The sequence below is a fragment of the Etheostoma spectabile genome, chromosome 19, assembly GCF_008692095.1.
Source record: "Etheostoma spectabile isolate EspeVRDwgs_2016 chromosome 19, UIUC_Espe_1.0, whole genome shotgun sequence".
Taxonomy (NCBI): domain Eukaryota; kingdom Metazoa; phylum Chordata; class Actinopteri; order Perciformes; family Percidae; genus Etheostoma; species Etheostoma spectabile.
In genome coordinates, this window is record NC_045751.1 from 19,159,533 (window position 1) to 19,180,748 (window position 21,216).

The 21,216-nt window shown below is 38.0% G+C and overlaps 4 protein-coding genes across 4 annotated transcripts; 1 reads left to right on the forward strand and 3 right to left on the reverse strand.

Annotated features, from left to right (window-relative positions):
• Positions 1 to 3,178: 3,178 nt before the first annotated feature.
• On the reverse strand, positions 3,179 to 16,685 carry LOC116707282 (uncharacterized). The gene is made up of 12 exons (XM_032544575.1): positions 16,606 to 16,685; positions 16,428 to 16,520; positions 16,233 to 16,338; positions 16,004 to 16,125; positions 15,702 to 15,772; positions 15,491 to 15,613; positions 15,220 to 15,315; positions 14,564 to 14,695; positions 14,345 to 14,473; positions 14,212 to 14,249; positions 13,739 to 13,779; positions 3,179 to 5,048 (listed from the first exon to the last, which is right to left on the reverse strand). The coding sequence occupies exons 2-12, from the start codon at positions 16,480 to 16,482 to the stop codon at positions 3,334 to 3,336; spliced, it is 2,628 nt and encodes an 875-aa protein (XP_032400466.1). The 5' UTR covers positions 16,483 to 16,520; positions 16,606 to 16,685; the 3' UTR covers positions 3,179 to 3,333.
• LOC116707286 (ubiquitin carboxyl-terminal hydrolase 21) lies at positions 8,359 to 10,646 on the reverse strand. The gene is made up of 5 exons (XM_032544584.1): positions 10,348 to 10,646; positions 9,977 to 10,259; positions 9,748 to 9,869; positions 8,742 to 8,812; positions 8,359 to 8,653 (listed from the first exon to the last, which is right to left on the reverse strand). Exons 2-5 carry the CDS (start codon positions 10,219 to 10,221, stop codon positions 8,486 to 8,488), a joined length of 606 nt encoding a protein of 201 aa, XP_032400475.1. The 5' UTR covers positions 10,222 to 10,259; positions 10,348 to 10,646; the 3' UTR covers positions 8,359 to 8,485.
• On the reverse strand, positions 11,346 to 13,687 carry LOC116707285 (uncharacterized). Its single transcript, XM_032544583.1, has 2 exons — positions 13,233 to 13,687; positions 11,346 to 12,869 (listed from the first exon to the last, which is right to left on the reverse strand). Exons 1-2 carry the CDS (start codon positions 13,320 to 13,322, stop codon positions 11,919 to 11,921), a joined length of 1,041 nt encoding a protein of 346 aa, XP_032400474.1. The 5' UTR covers positions 13,323 to 13,687; the 3' UTR covers positions 11,346 to 11,918.
• A 2,318-nt stretch (positions 16,686 to 19,003) lies between the features above and the next one.
• Positions 19,004 to 20,951, forward strand: LOC116707373 (probable E3 ubiquitin-protein ligase ARI5). The gene is made up of 4 exons (XM_032544690.1): positions 19,004 to 19,264; positions 19,460 to 19,560; positions 19,861 to 20,034; positions 20,228 to 20,951. The coding sequence occupies exons 1-4, from the start codon at positions 19,183 to 19,185 to the stop codon at positions 20,681 to 20,683; spliced, it is 813 nt and encodes a 270-aa protein (XP_032400581.1). The 5' UTR covers positions 19,004 to 19,182; the 3' UTR covers positions 20,684 to 20,951.
• Positions 20,952 to 21,216: the final 265 nt, after the last annotated feature.

Below are 21,216 nucleotides of genomic sequence, written 5' to 3' on the forward strand. Positions count from 1 at the left end.
ATCAAAACCAACAACAACATACAAGTGCATGAACAATGAACAGGAATTAATTACAGATTATTACAATAATACAGTACCAATGCAATAATGAATGGGTACAACATGAACATATGAATTAGGAAACGTCTGCTCGTTTTCAGCCCCAAACTGGATCAGCTGCTGTCTCCTCCTGTGTGAGACAGGGCGGTATATGTTAGGCACGTAGCGATGTATCATAGACCGTTAATATATATCTAGCTATACAATCTATGCGATGTATACAGTCCATTCAAGGCAGAAATATGTGGGACTGTTGTGCAAATCAACGTTAGCGTTAGCGATTAGCGTTAGCGATTAGCGTTAGCATTGCAAGCTAGCGATTTTTAAAAAGTTTCAGTTAGGAACATGGTTGCAAGTATACATGTACAGGACTGCATAGACCACAAAACAAGACTGTCGTAACTTTTTAATCAATTATTTAAAGCTGAAAGTACTTACATTCATGAGTCTCTCTGGTCGATGCAGCAGCCACACACTGCCTGTGTGTTTTCAAGTGAGGTCGTGTCCACACTAGGTCCCAAGGGGTATACAGCCCTTGGTCTATCCCCTTCCCCTCGGTCGTAATATGTATTGGACCAGCACTAGGTCCCGCGTGAACGCGCAAAAGCTAGGGGAAGGGGTAGGGGTATGAATGGGATTCAGCCTTATAACGTTAGCATTGTTTTCAAAAACGGTTGCTAAATGCCTCCTGTCACTGACAACTTCACCGTAGGTAGCCATCTTTGTTGTGACTGTGGCATGTAGATTCAACCGATGCAGTAAAATGCTAACCAGCCAATGGGCAGAAGTTGACCCCTCAAGACCCGCCCCTCCTCATTTGCATTAATGAGGTAGAAATGCATACAGAAATGTAAAAGTGACAGGCAGAAATAAATACCAGGGGTGAAAATAAATAGGGTAGAAATGCAAAGGAAGAATAAAACAGACAAAAAAATTAAACACACACAGAAATAAATACATTTTAAAAATAGGTAATTACTAAATAAAGTTGAAGATTATAACGGACAATAAATAAATAAGGTAATTATTACAAAGGTAAATATATAAAGAAGCTAATTAAAAGAGATATATACATTTATGTCTCACTGTATAATTTAATTTCTACCAACATTTATTTGTTCATTGTATTTTTGGGGGCAATTAATTGTATACTTATTTATTTATTGAGCATTTATTTATTTCTGTATTTATTCTTAAATATGGTAGACTCGGTCCTCCATATTTAACTACTCTACTGATATATCAGAAATGTATTTGTCTAATTCTTAGCTTTAAAATAATTGCGTCATTTCTAGCTACCACATTGTTTGTCCTGCCCTTGTGAGTGAAGTTTAAAAATGATGCTGAAATATATAAAACAATATCCATGTATCTGTTTATCTCTCCAACATCACAATCAATGAATCATTTAATTAATCAAGCATGTCACTGTGATAACTTGTCTCCAGATCGGACTGATTTCCTTCTTTATGTTCTTATATTTTTTATTATTCCTTCTTCTGAGGGTTAACAGAAAGAAAACACAATATATTCCAGGGGGGATTTGAACCCAGAATCTCCAAACTATAAAACAACAACAGAACACTACAAGAAGAAATTAACAGAGAACAGTAAACCCTTGCGATCCCATTTGGGGCATGCTAGCTTTTGTTATCACTATTTTAATGGATCATTTGCATGCTTTCAGTTAAAAATCAGTTCAATTTAATGGATAACAATCCCTTAAAATGTTAAACCTGACAACTTTCACCTCAATTATAATTAGATAGAGACTACATACTAGAACACATTCTGGTAACTACACCTTAATGTGTATCTTAAATGGTCTGATTTTAGTTTCTATTGTCTTTTATTCATAATTTAAAAATAATAATACAAAATTTCAAATTAATTTAAAAAAGCGTAAGAACAGCCCAATTAAAAGCAGGCATTATACAGAGTTTATAGTTTCATCAAATCCAATTAAATGAGATGCAACTAGAGGGAAAATCAAACCTATCCTTCCAGATGTCACATGTATTCCTGTAAATGGGCAACAGACAGAAAGTGAAAATCAAATCTCAGAGTTACAAAACACAGTCTGTAAGTGTTGATTTATTTCTGGCAGGGCATCAACCTTTCAGATATTCTCTGACTCACCGGTATCTGAGTAAGAAGGATTTATATGTCAGATATATTTCCTGGTACTAATGTTCTTTCAAAGTGAGCATGGTACTAACTCAGGTCAGGTAAAACATGCTTAACTAGTTATTAGTGACAGTCTCACAGATTGGCATGGGCAAAACAAGACTGTGCTCTCTAAAACAACAATGTTGTTGAGACAACATTCGCCTGTTCATAAAATAAGACAACATTGATGCACAGTATTATCTAAAGCAAATAATTGCATTTTTATCATACTTCTTTCTTGTACAGTTACTATTCTTTTGTTGGTCTGTGCTGTAAACACATTTGTTGCATGTCTGTCCATAAAAGAGATCCCTTTGCTGTTGTCCTCTCCGAAGTTTATTTCTTTTTTTGGAAATATTTTATCTTTTGTGATTTCGGAAACATGAAACTTCTCTGACTCTTTTACTTTATAATAACCAATGGAACAACAGTATAATTCTCACCTGAAATCATACCCTGTGACTTTACAGAAAAAAAGAGGGTGTCCAAGCATGTATTTCATTTACTCTTTTTTTATTTTACATAAACATTTTTTTTTTTTTTTGTAGTCATAGGACAAAATGACCACAACTGTTTAGCTCAAAGTGATAGACATAAAATTTAAAGCATCCATGGCATTAGAACGTGGGCACTGCAGCAATAGTTTGTTAGTGTAATGTACAATAGGCCTAATTACTAAAATAATACAGGCTACTTAACAGTAGAACAAGAGAACACAGTAAGTCATAAAGTCAAAAAAAGGTTTAGATTTGAATTTTATTTCCTCCCATAATATATTGTCTAAAATCTTATTAGTTATTATACATTCAGTGCAATCTATTTACATATTTCTGAACAATTTAACAAAAAGAAATAAGGGTAAATGTATTAGGTCAATACATTTCTTCAACTGTATAAATTGTAAATTTGTACAACGTGAGAAGAGCAACAATAGACAAAGAAATGTCTGATCATTAAATCACTTCACAGTGATTTCAAATCAACGTAACATAAATATGATCTCGTTTTTCATTGACTTCAATAACCAACTTGTTCCTTGTTAATCACCACAATCATCAAACAATCAAACAGGCAGTCTTTTAAAATAACAAATTTTGTTATCCTTTACAAAGTTTGCATTTTGTCTTAATCTGACTCTGAACTCTGGTCTCCATTTTTCTGTTTTTTACCAAAAATACAAAACGTTCCAGTAGTTTCTGGTCGTTTCTTTTTTTCCTTTCTGCTGAGCTTGAGAGGAAAAATGTGAAGATGAGATTTTCTTTTCTTTTTACCTCTTTTTTTCGTTGCATGTTTTATTTCAGCTTGAACTTCTGCATCAGACAGTCCTTTTTTTCTGTGTTTCAGTGGCTTTAGTGCAGGTGAGTCATTTAGATCTAAATTGTGAAAACCCTCTGACAAAGTGATGTCTGCATCTATTTTTGTATCAGATTTTCTTTTGACATTTCCGTCATTATATTCTACACAACTCTTCATGCCACCTTGTGAGGTCCCAGCTAAGGTTTTTATTCTCATGGTCTGAATCTCACAGCTTCTTTGTACACCATCCTTAACTTCTTCCTCAATTATCTTCAACTCATATGTTTTTGATTGCTCTGAACCACATCTAGCTTGAATTGCTCCTTCATCATAACCAGTTCTAGCTTTTGGTTGAGCATCCCCCTGTCTGCTGCTTGCTACCAGTTCTGGTTGTCTAAGAGAAGAGTCCTCTCCATTATCTCTTTTCTTTTCCTGCTGTTCCGCTGCACCAACATCATTTGGTGTTGTATGTTTAACACACTCTGATCTGTTCCGTCTACCATCATTGTTTTGATCCACTACATCCTGACAACAGTGTTGTAGTCTCTCTGATGTTCCTTTCCTTTCTGCCTGTTTACGATCAAAAAACATGTGATCACCATAGCTGAGGTCATATTTTGTCATGAGCCTTGTGCTTCCTGATACCATCACAGTTTCATCAGCTCCAGTTTGCCTTTCCCTGTCAACCCTTACATTTATTTCCATCTTGTCATTATCTCCTTGTTTGTCCAAACTAACAGGTTTGAGGTTATAATCCTGTCCAACTTCCTGTGTACCCTCCTGATCTTCATACATGTTCTGTCTTACATCATCTAATCCTTCATTGACCTGATGCTCTGTATCTTTGTCGATGCATTTTGTTGAATCCATCTTTCTCCTTTCTGTCTGTTCACCTTCCATCTTTTCACCCCTGTCTCTATTTACATCAATCATCATACTTTCTTCATCTCTCTGCATGTCAACCCAAACTTGGTGAGGATATTCACGTCTCTCATGCATATTGCTGACTTCCTGTTTATACTTCTGATGGTTACATGACGTGTTGGGTATGTCGTCACCCTCCAGAGACTCAAGTGGTCTCCTATGTCTAACATCATCTCGTCTTCCACTGTCATGTTCCTGATCGGCAACCCTCTCTTCAAGTTGACTTTTACTCTTTACTGCGCTGTCTTTAGCTTCTGCATTTCCTGTAATGTCCTCATCATTCATCACTGTCTTCCCCTCATCTCTTGGTCTGTCTGCATGAGCACCTTGAAGACGATGACTCAAGTCATTCCTTTCCTCATTACAGACTTCCTGATTCTCTACATAGAGGTCAGATGATACCCCCGATTCTCTAGACCTCTTTAGAAAACTGACCAAGTCTTTATTTTCAGTTCCTTCATTTTGGTTGATGACAACTGTTGTGTTATTATCCGCCTCTGCTGCCTTCTCATATTCCTCTCTCTCTGCAGCATCTTGACCATGATCATAGGTATCACTGGTAGGTACTCCAGGAGTACGCTCCTCTCTGATGTCCTGGGAACAAGTATCAGGAGGATGCACTGGGAAATAGGAATAAAATAAATTCAGGCAAAGTGCCAAACAATTTGAATACTGCACATCAGTATGAATAATGAACATGTTTGCCATCTTACCTTTCTTTTTCCTGTAAAAAAGAAGATAAGCGCTGCTGGATCTGGTGAATGTGCAAAAGAAAGCAGGCTTAGTCATTTTCAAATACAAAGTTTTATCTTGTGTTTTATACAGGGGCTTTCTGTTGTGCATGCTGTGTAATGATTATTTTAAGGTATTATTTTTTAGCAGACAATGTAAATACAAAGAAGGGTGCTGTGATGCATGCACATCTGTATGCATGTATGAGTCTATGTGGATACATCCATAAATATTGGGACTATGAGATACACATATAGTATATGTATTTTATTGATTTCTCACCTATCAGTGAAGGTGGTGGGGTAAGAGATTGGGTTGGGGAATACGTAAGAGAAACAATCTGCAGTTGTGATAACAGCATGATGTAATATAGTATTTTAAACATGCCTATTTGTTTTATTAACTCAATTTAAAAGTAATCTCAAGACATGTATGGTGGGGATGAAAATAAAAACTTAAACTTACTTCTCAAAGTCATGCAGCTGGAACGGCTGGTTATCAAGCTGTTGGTGAAAAGAAAAACCAACACAAATAACTTGATGAATCAGTTGTTTGCACTGTAATATGTACAACACTGAAGTTAAAGTGATCAGTCTTACCAATGTGACTGTAGCATCGTTGAAGTTATACCATCTACCATGGGACTTGATTGTTGCAGTGTAATGTCCACTTCTGAGATCTCCAAAATGCTCCACGACTGCATAAAGTTCATATGCCTGATTCTGATCACCAGAGGAAAACATGACAGACAATGTGATCAGGAATGAAAATAAAATGTGTCACAAAAGACAAATAAAAGCTACGGTACCTCTGGTATCTGTAGGGTGTGGGGAACATCCACAGTGCGGTTGATTTTGACGTATGTCATGCAACGGTAGTCAAACTCAAACCTCTTCAGCAGCAGCATCAAAACCTCTGGATGACGCTTTATTACACATTTCTGAATGAAACACACAGAGGTCACTCACATGCATTATCATGGTGGAACAATGCCCTTATAACCAGTGATGAAGTCTACGTGATATGCAGATATAGACAGTATACTCAATAAGTAAGCTCCAGGATCTCCATTTACCTAATTAAAAATGCCCAATGACACGCAACAACATACTTTCTATTATAATTTTGATATATTTTTAAATGTCTTCTGTTTTTAAATCTACATATAGGATAAATAAAGTTATAAAATAAGTATTTTCACCATAAATTGGTGCATAAAAGTGTGTCAAAACATCCCTGGGGGATGACACCCAGACCCCATAGTGTGGGGTCACCCAGGTCACAACCCCCCCACCTCCAAAAAAAAGGTAGATTCTGGCCAATGTACAGTAAATAAACAGTACAGAATACCCACTACAATACATTAGACCTCACCACTGCTCATAACGTGAACTCCTTACAGTGGTGTGAAAAAGTGTTTGCCCCCTTCCTCATTTCCTGTTCCTTTGCATGTTTGTCACACTTAAGTGTTTCGGAACATCAAACCAATTTAAACAATAGTCAAGGACAACACAAGTAAACACAAAATGCAATTTGTAAATGAAGGTGTTTATTATCAAAGGTGAAAAAAAAATCCAAACCATCATGGCCCTGTGTGAAAAAGTGATTGCCCCCCTGTTAAACATACGTTAACTGTGGTTGTCCACACCTGAGTCAATTTCTCTAGCCACACCCAGGCCTGATTATTGCCACACCTGTTCACAATCAAGGCATCACTTAAATAGGAGCTGCTTGACACAGTAAGGTCCACCAGAAGAGCCTTAAAGCTACACATCATGCTGAGACCCAAAGAAATTCAGGAACAATTGAGAAAGAAAGTAATTGAGCTCTATCAGTCTGGAAAGGGTTATAAAGCCATTTCCAAAGCTTTGGGAATCCAGCGAACCACAGCGAGAGCCATTATCCACAAATGGCGAAGACATGGAACAGTGGTGAACCTTCCCAGGAGTAGCCGGCCGCCCAAAATTACCCCAAGAGTGCAGCGACGACTCATCCAAGAGGTCACAAAAGACCCCACAACAACGTCCAAAGAACTGCAGGCCTCACTTGCCTCAGTTAAGGTCAGCGTTCATGCCTCCACCATCAGGAAAAGACTGGGCAAAAATGGCCTGCATGGCAGAGTTCCAAGGAGAAAACCACTGCTGAGCAAAAAGAACATCAAAGCTCGTCTCAATTTCTCCACAACACATCTTGATGATCCCCAAGACTTTTGGGACAACATTCTGTGGACCGATGAGACAAAAGTGGAACTCTTTGGAAGGTGTGTGTCCAAGTATATCTGGCGTAGAAGGAACACTGCATTTCATAAAAAGAACATTATACCAACAGTAAAATATGGTGGTGGTAGTGTGATGGTCTGGGGCTGTTTTGCTGCTTCAGAACCTGGAAGACTTGCCGTGATAAAAGGAACTATGAATTCTGCTGTCTACCAAGAGATCCTGAAGGAGAATGTCCGACCATCTGTTTGTGTACTCAAGCTGAAACGAACTTGGGTTCTGCAGCAGGACAATGATCCTAAACACACCAGCAAGTCCACCACCAAATGGCTGAAGAAAAACAAAATGAAGACTTTGGAGTGGCGTAGCCAAAGTCCTGACCGGAATCCTATTGAGATGTTGTGGTATGACCTTAAAAAGGCCGTCCATGCTCGAAAACCCTCTAATGTAACTGAATTAGGACAATTCTGCAAAGATGAGTGGGCCAAAATTCCTCCAGGACGCTGTAAAAGCCTCATTGCACGTTATCACAAACGCTTGGTTGCAGTTGTTGCTGCTAAGGGTGGCCCAACCAGTTATTAGGTTTAGGGGGCAATCACTTTTTCACACAGGGCCATGATGGTTTGGATTTTTTTTCAGCTTTAATAATAAACACCTTCATTTACAAATAGCATTTTGTGTTTACTTGTGTTGTCCTTGACTATTGTTTAAATTGGTTTGATGTTCCGAAACACTTAAGTGTGACAAACATGCAAAGGAACAGGAAATGAGGAAGGGGGCAAACACTTTTTCACACCACTGTATACTGTCACTACACAAGTACAGAGGACACAAATCAGCAACATGTTTACTTATTACTCACAATAGTTGCATCAGATTTGGCACCACACTCGTCACAGTACATCTGGTTTTCCCCGCTAAAATCTGATGGTCTGAAATACTCCTCAATGCCACTGACCTGATAAAAAGCACTCATGTCATTTTTGTCTAAAGTAAAGTGTTCATAAATGTCTTCTCAAGGTCATTTTGATATATCACAAGTATTCCTGATAATGGCGTTTCACTCAACTGATGAGATCTATGACCAAGATATTACTTTGTAAATATATTTAGTTTACTAGATATTTCCTGGCAACAGAAAAACGGTTTCTTACTACACTGTAGTGTTCACTGTAATCCACCAATGCAAGAGAAAGATGCCAAAATGCCCCATCTCTGTCAGTCTCAGTACAACATGAAGAACATATGGTCTTGTGTGTCAAAAGGCCGTGAAAGATCTGAAAGTACAGAAATACAGAGACTGGTAACCAAGTATTTGTTATTTAACAAAGCCAATCTCTTGAATATTGATAATGTCTTCTTTACCTCTGATGCGTCAGGACTGGTCCGACCTAAAATCTTCTCATAGTACTCAGCAGCATCACGCTGTTCATACACTGGGGGGGAGAAATCAATGTATCAATCCAACAAAATAAGATAATAACTCAGAATTATTAAATATATATTCTCTATGAGTGAGGCCTAAATGACTGTATGTTATTACTTTTAGTTCAAATTATGCATATATTATTTTCAGATACTACGCCATGCTTAAGTTAATGTAAACAGGTCACATTTTCAAAATAGTAGTTTGGTTGTGTTTTTGTGTTAACACTAGGGTGACCATATTTTTAGTTCCAAAAAGGAGGACACTCGGCCGGCCTTGAGACACAAATTCAGAAAGGCTTCTCAGAGATTAATGAACATGCTTTATTATTCCTCAATGGTACAAAAATACCTTAAGTAATAAAATAAAATCTGTAACAACTTAAAACAAAATAATAGCTCTGTTTTCAATTAAATAAATAAATATGAAATTATGAATATGAACTATTCAGTGTCAGTATTCAAAATCCAGCTTCAACTAAATATCTCTTAAAACCTTTTCAATGTAACACGATAATGTAATGTCATACAATGTAATAAGATAATATAATGTCATACAATGTAATAAGATAATGTAATGTCATACAATGAAATAAGATAATGTAATGTCATACAATGTAATAAGATAATACGGTTTTTCGGTGTCCATGTGAGCTTTGAGATCTACAGCACTTTTATTAGAGTGTAGTGCTAGCATAATATATAATAAAATATAATATATGTAAGGCAGCCTCTCGGGGATTACGTCACCCAAAAAAAGTACTGTAGTATTGTTTGCAAAGCGCCAGTAAATTTAAGTACACGCTTAATTAATGGTCCGATGAAAAACAGTGAAAACCTGACATTTTCATGAATTTATAAACATGAACACACACACACACCCTCCCCCGGATGTCCAAGCAAAAGAGGACGTTTGGTCACCCTGGTTAACACATACTGCACCTACCATTGTTGACGCCCAGCTTCTGTGTGATTTTATAGGTGTATGCCTTTTGTTCTTTTAAGTCTTTAAACAATGATGTAAGATGAGGATCGATACACTCAGTGCCAGGATTTTCACAGGTGTGCCTACACAAGTTAAGACATAGTGAATATGAGAAATACAAAAGTGCAGTGTAAGATCAATATATATTTTTAATGCATTATATGTCATGAAGTTGGACTTTGTATCAAACCTTTCCACAGCCTCTGTGAAGTCTTCGGTCATGAAAAGCACCTGCAGCACACTGTTTAGGTAATCTGTTGCTCCTTGGTTTGATAAGCCATGGTACCTACTGGCTGCTGGCAGGAGATTGGTAATAATGCATGTAAAATACATATCATTACTGTGGATTATAAACAAGCCGTAGAGCGCGTATATCTTACCTGGAGATGGCATCTTTTTGTACCATAATTGAACACCATTTGGCAAGTAATTCATCTTTTGACGATTGTATGAGACCACTTCTACACTTTCAGCTGCAAATGAGCTGACAATGAGTTGTTGACAATCAATCAATCGCACTTGTTTTGTAAACAAATAAATGCAGAAACCATATGAGCCTACCTTCAGTTGTAATAATCTCACTTTCAAGACATTCCTGCAGAAGTTGTTCTCGCTGTTTATTGTCGACGCACACGAACAGTGTCTCTAGCTCCTTTAAACACAACCCTCTCTACTTTCTCTTTCACTTGTCACAAAAATGCAGCATTGCTGATCTGGTTGTAAAATAAATCGCCAGCTTCCAAAAACCTTCTTCTCTTTCTTCTCTCGCTTCTTAACAGGACATGAATGAGATGCAACTAGAGGGAAAATCAAACCTATCTGTCCAGATGTCACATGAATTCCTGTAAATGGGCAACAGACAGAAAGTAAAAATCAAATCTCAGAGTTACAAAACACAGTCTGTAAGTGTTGATTGATTTCTGGCAGGGCATCAACCTTTCAGATATTCTCTGACTCACAGGTATCTGAGTAAGAAGGATTTATATCTCAGAGATATATTTCCTGGTACTAATGTTCTTTCAAAGTATGCATGATACTAACTCAGGTCAGTTAAAACATGATTAACAAGTTATTAGTGAGATGAAGTATGACTAAAAATCATGAGCAGTCTCACAGATTGGCATGGTAAAACAAGACTGTGCTCCCTAAAGCAACAATGTTGTTGAGACAACTAACATTCACCTGTTCATAAAATGAGACATTATTGATGTACAGTATTATCCACTGTAACTAATTGCATATTTATCAGACTTCTTTCTTGTAAAGTTACTATTCATTTGTTGGTCTGTGCAGCAAACACATTTTTTGCATGTCCGTCCATAAAAGAGATCCCTTTGTTCTTGTCTTCTCTGAAGTTCCTTTTTTGGAAATATTTTTTTTTGTGATTTCTGAAACATGAAACTTGACTTCTCTGACGCTTTTACGTTATAATAACCAATGGAACAATGGTAGCAGTCTCACCTGCAATCATACCCTGTGACTTTACAGAAAAACAGAGGATGTCCAAGCATGTTTTTCATTTACTCTTTTTTTATTTTACTTACACATTTATTCATTTTTGTCATAGGACTGAAACAAATGACCACAATTGTTTGATTCAAAGTAAAACACATAAACTTTAAAGCATCCATGACAGTAGTACGCGGGCACTGCAGCAACAGTTTGTTAGTGTAATGTACAATAGGCCTAATTACTAAAATAATATAAGCTACTTAATAGTAGAACACAACAAGACATAAAGTCAAACAAAGATTTACATTTGAATTTTATTTCCTCCCATAGTATCTTGTCTAAAATCATTTAGATATTATACATTCAGTGCAATCTATTTACATATTTCTGAACAATTTAACAAAAATAAATAAGGGTAAATGCAATAGGTCAATACATTTCTTCAACTATATAAATTGTAAATTTATACAACGTGAAAAGAGCAACAATAGACAAAGAAATGTCTGATCATTCAGTCTGTGAAGTGATTTCAAATTAACGCAACATAAATATGATCCTATTTTTCATTGACTTCAATAACCAACTTGTTACTTGTTGATCACCACAATCATCAAACAATCAAACAGGCAGTCTTCTAAAATAACACTTTGTGTTATCCTGGACAAAGTTTGTATTTTGTCTTAATCTGACTCTGAACTCTGGTCTCCATTTTTCTGTTTTTTACCAAAAATACAAAAACATCCAGTAGTTTTGGGGCGTTTCTTTTTTTCCTTTCTGATTAGCTTGAAAAGAGAACTGCGAAGACGAGATTGTCTTTTCTTCTCACCTCTTTTTTTTGTTGCATGTTTTATTCCAGCTTGAACTTCTGCATCAGACAGTCCTTTTTTTCTGCGTGTCAGTGGCTTTAGTGCAGGTGAGTCATTTAGTTCTAAAATGTGAACACCTTCTGACAACGTGACATTTGCATCTGTTTTTGTATCAGATTTGCTTCTGGCATTTCCGTCATTATATTCTGCACAACTCTTCATGCCATCTTGTGAAGTCCCAGCTAAAGTTTTTATTCTCCTGTTCTTAATCGTAACGCTTTGTACACCATCCTTAACTTCTTCCTCAATTATCTTCAACTCATATGTTTTTGATTTCTTTGAACCACATCTAGCTTGAATTGCTCCTTCATTATAACCAGTTCTAGCTTTTGGTTGAGCATCCCCCTGTCTGCTGCTTGCTACCAGTTCTGGTTTTCTAAGAGAAGAGTCCTCTCCATTATCTCTTTTCTTTTCCTGCTGTTCCGCTGCACCAACATCATTTGGTGTTGTATGTTTAACACACTCTGATCTGTTCCGTCTACCATCATTGTTTTGATCCACTACATCCTGACAAAAGTGTTGTATTCTCTCTGATGTTCCTTTCCTTTCTGCATCTTTATGATCAATAAGCATGTGATCATTGTGAGCCATGTTCTCTTTACTATCACCATAGCAGAGGTCATATTTTGTCATGAGCCTTGCGCTTCCTGATACCATCCCGGTTTCATCAGCTCCAGTTTGTCTTTCCCTGTCGACCATTACATTTATTTCCATCTTGTCATTATCTCCCTGTTTGACCAAACTAACAGGTTTGAGGTTATAATCCTGCCTAACTTCCTGTGTAGCCTCCTGATCTTCAAACATGTTCTGTTTTACGTCATCTAATCCTTCATTGACCTGATGCTCTGTATCCTTGTCAATGCATTTTCTTGAATCTATCTCTCTCCTTTCTGTCTGTTCACCTTCCATCTTTTCACCCCTGTCTGTATTTACATCAATCACCATACTTTCTTCATCTCTCTGCATGTCAACACAAACTTGGTGAGGATATCCATGGCTCTCATGCATATTGCTGACTTCCTGTTTGTACTTCTGATGGTTACATGACGTGTTGGGTATGTCGTCACCCTCCAGACGCTCATGTGGTCTCCTATGTCTAACATCATCTCGTCTTCCACTGTCTTGCTCCTGACCAGCAACCCTCTCTTCAAGTTGACTTTTACTCTTTACTGCGTTGACTTTAGCTTCTGCATTTCCTTTAATGTCCTCATCATCCATCACTGTCTTCCCCTCTTTTGGTCTGTCTGCATGAGCACCTTGAAGACGATAACTCAAGTCATGCCTTTCCTCATTACAAACTTCTTGATTCTCTACATAGAGGTCAGATGATACCCCCGATTCTCTAGACCTTTCTAGAACACTGACTAAGTTATTATTTTCAGTTTCTTCATTTTGGTTGATGACAACTGTTGTGTTATTAACCGCCTTCTCATATTCCTCTCTCTCTGCAGCATCTTGACCATGATCATAGGTATCACTGGTAGGTACTCCAGGAGTACGCTCTTCTCTGATGTCCTGGGAACAAGTATCAGGAGGATGCACTGGGAAATAGGGATAAAATAAATTCAGGCAAAGTACCAAACAATTTGAAGACTGTACATCAGTATGAATAATGAACATGTTTGCCATCTTACCTTTCTTTTTCCTGTAAAAAAGAAGATAAGCGCTGCTGGATCTGGTGAATGTGCTAAAGAAAGCAGGCTTAGTCATTTTCAAATACAGACAAAGTTTTATCTTGTGTTTTATACAGGGGCTTTCTGTTGTGCATGCTGTATCATGATTATTTTAAGGTATTATTTTTAGCAGACAATGTAAATACAAAGAAGGGTGCTTTGATGCATGCAAATCTGTATGCATGTATGAGTCTATGTGGATACATCCATAGATATTGGGACTGTGATACACATATAGTATATGTATTTTATTAATTTCTCACCAATCAGTGAAGGTGGTGAGGTAAGAGATTGGGTTGGGGAATAGGTAAGAGAAACAATCTGCAGTTGTGATAACAGCATGATGTAATATAGTATTTTAAACATGCAAAACTCTATTTAAAAATAATCTCAAAACATGTATGGTGGGGATGAAAAGAAGGACTTAAACTTACTTCTCAAAGTCATGCAGCTGGAATGGCTGGTTATCAAGCTGTTGGTGAAAAGAAAAACCAACACAAATGAGTGATGAATCAGTTGTTTGCACTGCAATGTGTACAACACTGAAGTTAAAGTGATCAGTCTTACCAATGTGACTGTAGCATCGTTGAAGTCATACCATCTACCATCCTCCTGGGACTTGATGGTTGCAGTGTAATGTCCTCTTCTGAGATCTCCAAAATGCTCCACGACTGCATAAAGTTCATATGCCTGATTCTGATCACCAGAGGAAAACATCACACACAGACATTGTGATCAGGAATGAAAATAAAATGTGTCATGAAAGACAAATAAAAGCTACGGTACCTCTGGTATCTGTAGAGTGTGGGGGACATCCACAGTGCGGTTGATTTTGACGTATGTCATGCAACGGTAGTCAAACTCAAACCTCTTCAGCAGCAGCATCAAAACCTCTGGATGACGCTTTATTACACATTTCTGAATGAAACACACAGAGGTCCCTCACATGTTATCACATATTATCATGGTGGAACAATACCCTTATAACCAGTGGTGTGGTCTACTTGATACGCAGATATAGACAGTCCACTCACTAATAAAGCTCCAGGATTTCCATATACCCGATTAAAAATGCCCAATGACACGCAACAACATACATTCCATTATAATTTTGATATATTTTGAAATGTCTTCTGTTTTAATCTACACATAGGATAAATAAAGTTATAAAATAAGTATTTTCACCATAAATTGGTGCATAAAAGTGTGTCAAAACATCCCTGGGGGAGGACACCCAGACCCCATAGTGTGGGGATACTTGGGTCACAACCCTCCCACCTCCAAAAAAAAAGGTAGATTCTGGCCAATATACAGTAAATATACAGTACAGTACACCCACTACAACACATTAGACCTCACCACTGCTCATAATGTAAACTCCTTATACTGTCACTACACAATTACAGAGCAGACAATCAGCAACATGTTTTCATATTACTCACAGTAGTTGCATCAGATTTGGCATCACACTTGTCACAGTACATCTGGTTTTCCCCGCTAAAATCTGATGCTCTGAAATACTCCTCAATGCCACTGACCTGATAAAAAGCACTCATGTTATTTTCGTCTACAGTAAAGTGTTCATAAATGTCTTCTCAAGGAGTTTTTGATATATCACAAGTATTCTTGATAATGGCGTTTCACTCAACTGATAGTGTGTAAATATATTTAGTTTACTAGATATCTCCTGGCAACAGAAAAACGGTTTCTTACTACACTGTAGTGTTCACTGTAATCCACCAATGCAAGAGAAAGATGCCAAAATGCCCCATCTGTGTCCGTCTCAGTACAACATGAAGAACATATGGTCTTGTTTGTCAAAAGTCCGTGAAAGATCTGAAAGCACAGAAATACAGAGACTGGTAACCAAGTATTAGTTATTTAACAAAGCCAATCTCTTGGATATTGACAATGTCTTCTTTACCTCTGATGCGTCAGGACTGGTCAGACCTAAAATCTTCTCATAGTACTCAGCAGCATCACGCTGTTCATACACTGGGGGGGAGAAATCAATGTGTATTTCTCCAACAAAGTAAGCGGCACCGTTATCATATTGACTATTGGTCAACTCAACATTAATATAATAACTTCTCTATGAGTGAAGCCTAAACGACTGTATGTTAATACTTTTAGTTCACAGGATGCATGTATCATTTTCAGATACTACACCATGCATTTTCAAAATAGTTTGTGTATGTCTTTGTGTTAACACATTCTGTAGCCTACCATTGTTGATGCCCAGCTTCTGTGTGATTTTATAGGTGTATGCCATTTGTTCTTTTAAGTCTTTAAACAAGGATGTAAGATGAGGATCGATACACTCAGTGCCAGGATTTTCACAGGTGTGCCTACACAAGTTAAGACATAGAGAATATGAGAAATACAAAAGTGCAGTGTAAGCTCAATATATATTTTTAATGCATTATATGTCATGAAGTTGGACTTTGTAACAAACCTTTCCACAGCCTCTGTGAAGTCTTCGGTCATGAAAAGCACCTGCAGCACACTGTTTAGGTAACATGTTGCTCCTTGGTTTGATAAGCCATGGTACCTAATGGCTGCTGGCAGGAGATTGGTAATAATACATGTAAATTACATACTGTACCATAACTGTGGATTATAAACAAGCCATAGAGCGCGTATCTCTTACCTGGAGATGGCATCTTTTTGTACCATAATTGAACACCATTTGGCAAGTAATTCATCTTTTGACGATTGTATGAGTCCACTTCTATACTTTCAGCTGCAAATGAGTTGACAATCAGTTGTTGACAATCAATCAATCGCACTTTTTTGGAAACGAATAAATGCAGAAACCATGAGCCTACCTTCAGTTGTAAGAATCTCACTTTCAAGACATTCCCGCAGAAGTTGTTCTCGACGCACACGAACAGCGTCTCTAGCTCCTGTAAACACAACCCTCTCTACTTTCTCTTTCACTTGTCACAAAAATGCAGCATTGCTGCATTCAGGGTGTGTCGGACATTTAATCATTAAGAGGTGGCTAAGACGACTGACAAGGAAATTAAACTGCACAAATGGCTTTGTACCATGGACTGCTGTACTGATTGTAAAATAAATCGCAAGCTTCCAAAAAGCTTCTTCTCTCTCTGCTTAAAAGGACGTAAATGCAGCATGCAAATGTATTTTATAGAGTGAGAAATGTTCTCTTTGTGGATGATTTATGTTATGAAAACATATACCATATTCAGTTTCATATCCATAGCTTAAGAGCTTTTTGCATATTACTAAATCCCTATAAGCACACTACATCTACGGTGTATTTGTATGTGTAATTAATTTATCCATAAGGAAAGATTTGGAGCATTGGCTAATGTAATATTATTCAACCTAATTTGAGTTAAAATCAAACTGATTAGACAGGGTAAAGAAATGATTTTACACAAGGGATCATTTCAGTATTTGGTTGTAGACTGACAGAGCCCTTACAGGGACCCAGTGTAGGCTTTAGTTATCTTCACACTAAATAATGAAGCAAATCCAAGGCATTAGGCATAACTTTATTTGTAGTATTAACAGCAACAGCTTAAACATGGGAATACCAAATGATTATTGCACAAAACAGCCATTTACAATAAAGCTTTAAAATGTGTAAACAGCAGCAGCAGGAGATGGTCATCTCTGTCAAGCGGTCCACCCTCCAGGAACCCTCACCACCATTTGGATCACAGACAGGTGCTGGATTCCAAATCCACTCAGCAGCTCGGAGTCTCCATCCAGCATCTTGTCTGTGAAGATCAGCCGGAGAGCCTCTTCTCCTACACCCACACCCACACACACACACACACACACACACACACACACACACACATATTACATTATTTGACATATGACTGGCTAGTAGTCCTTACCTAGGCATTTGACATTCAAATTATGCCTGATCAATCAATTACGCTATGCAGCATCAGTTGCTAATAGATAGTAAGTTTTACTTTTGATAGGCTATTTAAGCCTACATTTTACTGTCAATCCTCATTGAATCTTTAATTTAGCCTAGTTAAAATGTTAAATTCAGGCTGTGTAGGTTAAGCTTGCTTTTAATAGATCTGTTATTACTATATTTTAAAACAATCTTGGGACTTCCCCCACTGCAAACTATCAAATCTGCTTTCAAGGATAAAGTTCAAAATAATACGATGAATATTCAGCTGACAAATACACAACACGAAAACAACAATCCAAAGTTTCTAATAGTCAGCTCCTTCGTCGGCTATAAATAGCTGCAAGTTGAGTAATGGCTCTGTCCTACCTGCGCTCTCGGGAAGCTTCTCCGCTATCTTCTTCTTCAGCTGCAGCACCGTCATGCTCTTGAACTGCTCATCTGTGTTGCACAGGTCGATCATCATCTTCTCCCCCCTCAGTCCGTGCACAACGACCTGGTAGATCTTCCCCATGTTTGTGCTGTCTGGGTGCGAGTTGATACTGCTGCTGCTTTCGGCTGTGAGGCTGACAGGTTTTCTAGGGCGGCGCCAATTACTTGACGTAAGAAAGGGCTGAGGATGCTTTCACTTTCGTCTTAAAGTTGTTATTATTAAGTTAATATGTTGTTATTAAATTTACTCTGTGCCAGGTGCTTTTTGGAAAACTCGAACATAGGTGTGTTGGTACATGCCTTTTCAACCCATTCCCTTTATAGCTGTTTATTAGTAGTCCACAGCGCAGTGGAGACAGCTTTCAGTATAGGCAATGCGAGACTACATCTTCCTGACCGCATCCATTACTGCCATGGATTAAAAAACTTCACATTTTGGACACCAACGCTGAAGCGATTGTCCACTAGTCTGCATCATAATGTTTGCACGTGCCCTAGCCTAAAACAACAACCACATGAATCAGCTGACGCTAACTGGAAATCACCTGATATTCCAGCAGTGGCATCTGACCTTAAAGTAGGCCTAGCCTACTGTTTAATTTGTCTTCCTGTAGCCTAGAAGATGCTTGGACACAATATTATGTCCAAACAATATTAACAAACCTAAATCACATTATTATTATTAATAATAATAACAATAACAATAATAATATAATTATAATTGCGAAATTGATGGGGTTTTATATGCTACAAAACAATGCAATAACAGAAAAAGGTAGGCCTATCACAAATAAGGCCATAAATCAAGGCTGTATGCAGTATTAATGTGCTTAAAAGTAAAATTTAAAAAAGTAAAAATATTAACAGAGCCTAAATATAGACGGGGAATCCAGATCTGCTACCCTGGATTCACGTGATTTCTTGTTAGTGCTTGGGGAAACTGAAAGTTAAAATAAAAGAAATCTAGGTGGTGTCAGTGAAGGTGACACGGCAGCCAGTTCACTGCTCATTTCCCAGAGTGCGTACTGAGAGGAAAGTTGTCGACGAAGAAGAGGAGCTGATCTACAACAAAATGACCACAGAGGAGAAAAGATACGACCGCAATGACACGACTCTGAAGTTTGTCAACAGACCAGATGATCTGGATCCACTGCGTAAGCGCAAAATAATCATATTTGTTATTTATAATCAGCATACTGCAATGAGGTGCGTACATTTCCCTAATTAAGTCTATAGTAAGGATTTGCATTCATTAGATTACACATTGTTGGTAACAGCAGATGTCCATGTCGGATGTGCAGTGACTGTGATGCTCAGTTAAAACCGTCTGCTCTTGTTGTGCACCTCAGCCCCAGAGGACGGAGACAAGAATCTCCGAGCAGAGATGTCCTGCGGTCATGCCGTCACCCCGGAGTCTCTCACCGGGTGGTGTCGCAGCCTGCTGGATCAGGTAGGCCCACGTTCTACCGCCAATTAAAATATAGTCCCTTTTGACAACTTTTCAACTACCATGTTTCATTTTGGACACATTTTACTTTCAAATTAGCAATGGCACACTGACCTTAAAGTAGGCCTACTGTCACACTGCACCTCTCCTGCCTAGTCTACATCACTTTTATGTAAAAGCTTTTTTTTGTTTCATTCTTAACAATCAAGACATGGAGAGAGTGTTATGTTCTAAGTGTGTAAAGCATACTCTCTAGGCTGTCTTCAACTGGCAATATAACATAAGCTATCCTAATAATTTCAGGGCCAGCACAAATTTAGGTGCCCTGCCTTAAAGGATGGCACCCTGCAGAAGTGTGATGCAGAGTGGTCTTACCAAGAGGTGCGCAGGCTGGCACTGCTGACAAATGAAGAGATGCAGGACTTTGAAGAGAAAATCGCCCGCCTTGCTGCCACCGAATACTGTGACTTCAAAACAGTAAGAGTCCCTGTTACCTCCACCTTACAGAAAGTAGAAACTGGTTCAATCATGAGTTCAGCACATGTTTTACTATGTAAGCCTACTACATCACAATAACTAGGTAGATAACACATAACTTAAAAGGATTAAAAGGAATAGTTTGTAACATTGTTGAATTATTTCCTTTGTTTCTCTCATCCCTTTCCAACAGTGTCCTGGTTGCAAGACCTATGTGGAAAGAGAAGACCCAAGTAACCTCAGCGTGCAGTGCACAATCTGCACAGCAGACAAGGGGAAGGTTTATGAGTTCTGCTGGCAATGTTTAAAGGAGTGGAAAGGTGCAGTTCCACGCTCTGACCGCTGTGACAACAATGGCTGCATCAACCACGACCTCGAGCTCCTCAGGAACTGCAAGACCACCACCCTCCCTCAGGTGGAGGGGGTTGACGCATGTCCCTCCATCCGGGCCTGTCCCACCTGTGGTCAGAGAGCGGAGCATGACAGAACGGGCTGTAAGAACATAATCTGTCCTCGCTGTCAGGTCGAGTTCTGCTTCGTGTGCCTGAAACTCACTCGTAAGTGCCTGAAGACGAGCTCTTACTTCTTACCCTGCAGTGATGGTGTGGCTCCCAGACAAACCTCCATACCTGTGTGGCGCAGAAAATAAGAGTTGGCACATATTCACTATTACTGCTTTCTTTTGTCACATTGTTCTGTTTGTTTGATTTTAAAGTTCAATTTTACGTTTTTTTTGCAACTAAAGCCAAAAGTGTAAATTTATAGGCTTATTTGTTCATTCCATAGTGAGCATTAAAATATCTGCTGTATATTCTCATAATGTATAATGCATTGCTTGTAATGTTGCCACTGAAGGTGTTGACTGTTCATAGTATATCATTAATTACTGCATCACTTAATAAAGTTTCTCTTTACATTAATTCAGAATGTCAATTTAATGTCTAACAAGCACATGTATGTGAAACATTTATTGTATGGACAGGGTTAAACAACGGCAAAATAATAACTTGTATTAGTAACATGCAATATAATATTCAAAAGACAGTCTTTTCATAGGTTGATCATCTTGAACTCCCTCCTTGGCACATACACAAATAAGAAAAATATGACTATTGAAAAACTCCAAATATCAAACAGATATTTTACAAATTGTTATGTTGCAGAGCTTAAAATCGGTCAGTT

Coding starts and splice junctions, on each gene's coding strand:
- LOC116707286 (XM_032544584.1), bottom strand. CDS start 10,221: ATGAATTACTTGCCAAATGGTGTTCAATTATGGTACAAAAAGATGCCA. Junction 9,870..9,976: donor TTCACAGAGGCTGTGGAAAG/GTTTGATACAAA, acceptor TAACTTGTGTAG/GCACACCTGTGAAAATCCTG. Junction 8,813..9,747: donor GAAGCTGGGCGTCAACAATG/GTAGGTGCAGTA, acceptor TCTCCCCCCCAG/TGTATGAACAGCGTGATGCT.
- LOC116707285 (XM_032544583.1), bottom strand. CDS start 13,322: ATGGATGATGAGGACATTAAAGGAAATGCAGAAGCTAAAGTCAACGCA. Junction 12,870..13,232: donor AAGAGAGGGTTGCTGGTCAG/GAGCAAGACAGT, acceptor GAAGTTAGGCAG/GATTATAACCTCAAACCTGT.
- LOC116707282 (XM_032544575.1), bottom strand. CDS start 16,482: ATGAATTACTTGCCAAATGGTGTTCAATTATGGTACAAAAAGATGCCA. Junction 16,126..16,232: donor TTCACAGAGGCTGTGGAAAG/GTTTGTTACAAA, acceptor TAACTTGTGTAG/GCACACCTGTGAAAATCCTG. Junction 15,614..15,701: donor CCAGTCCTGACGCATCAGAG/GTAAAGAAGACA, acceptor CTGTGCTTTCAG/ATCTTTCACGGACTTTTGAC.
- LOC116707373 (XM_032544690.1), top strand. CDS start 19,183: ATGACCACAGAGGAGAAAAGATACGACCGCAATGACACGACTCTGAAG. Junction 19,265..19,459: donor AGATGATCTGGATCCACTGC/GTAAGCGCAAAA, acceptor TGTGCACCTCAG/CCCCAGAGGACGGAGACAAG. Junction 19,561..19,860: donor GTCGCAGCCTGCTGGATCAG/GTAGGCCCACGT, acceptor TAATAATTTCAG/GGCCAGCACAAATTTAGGTG.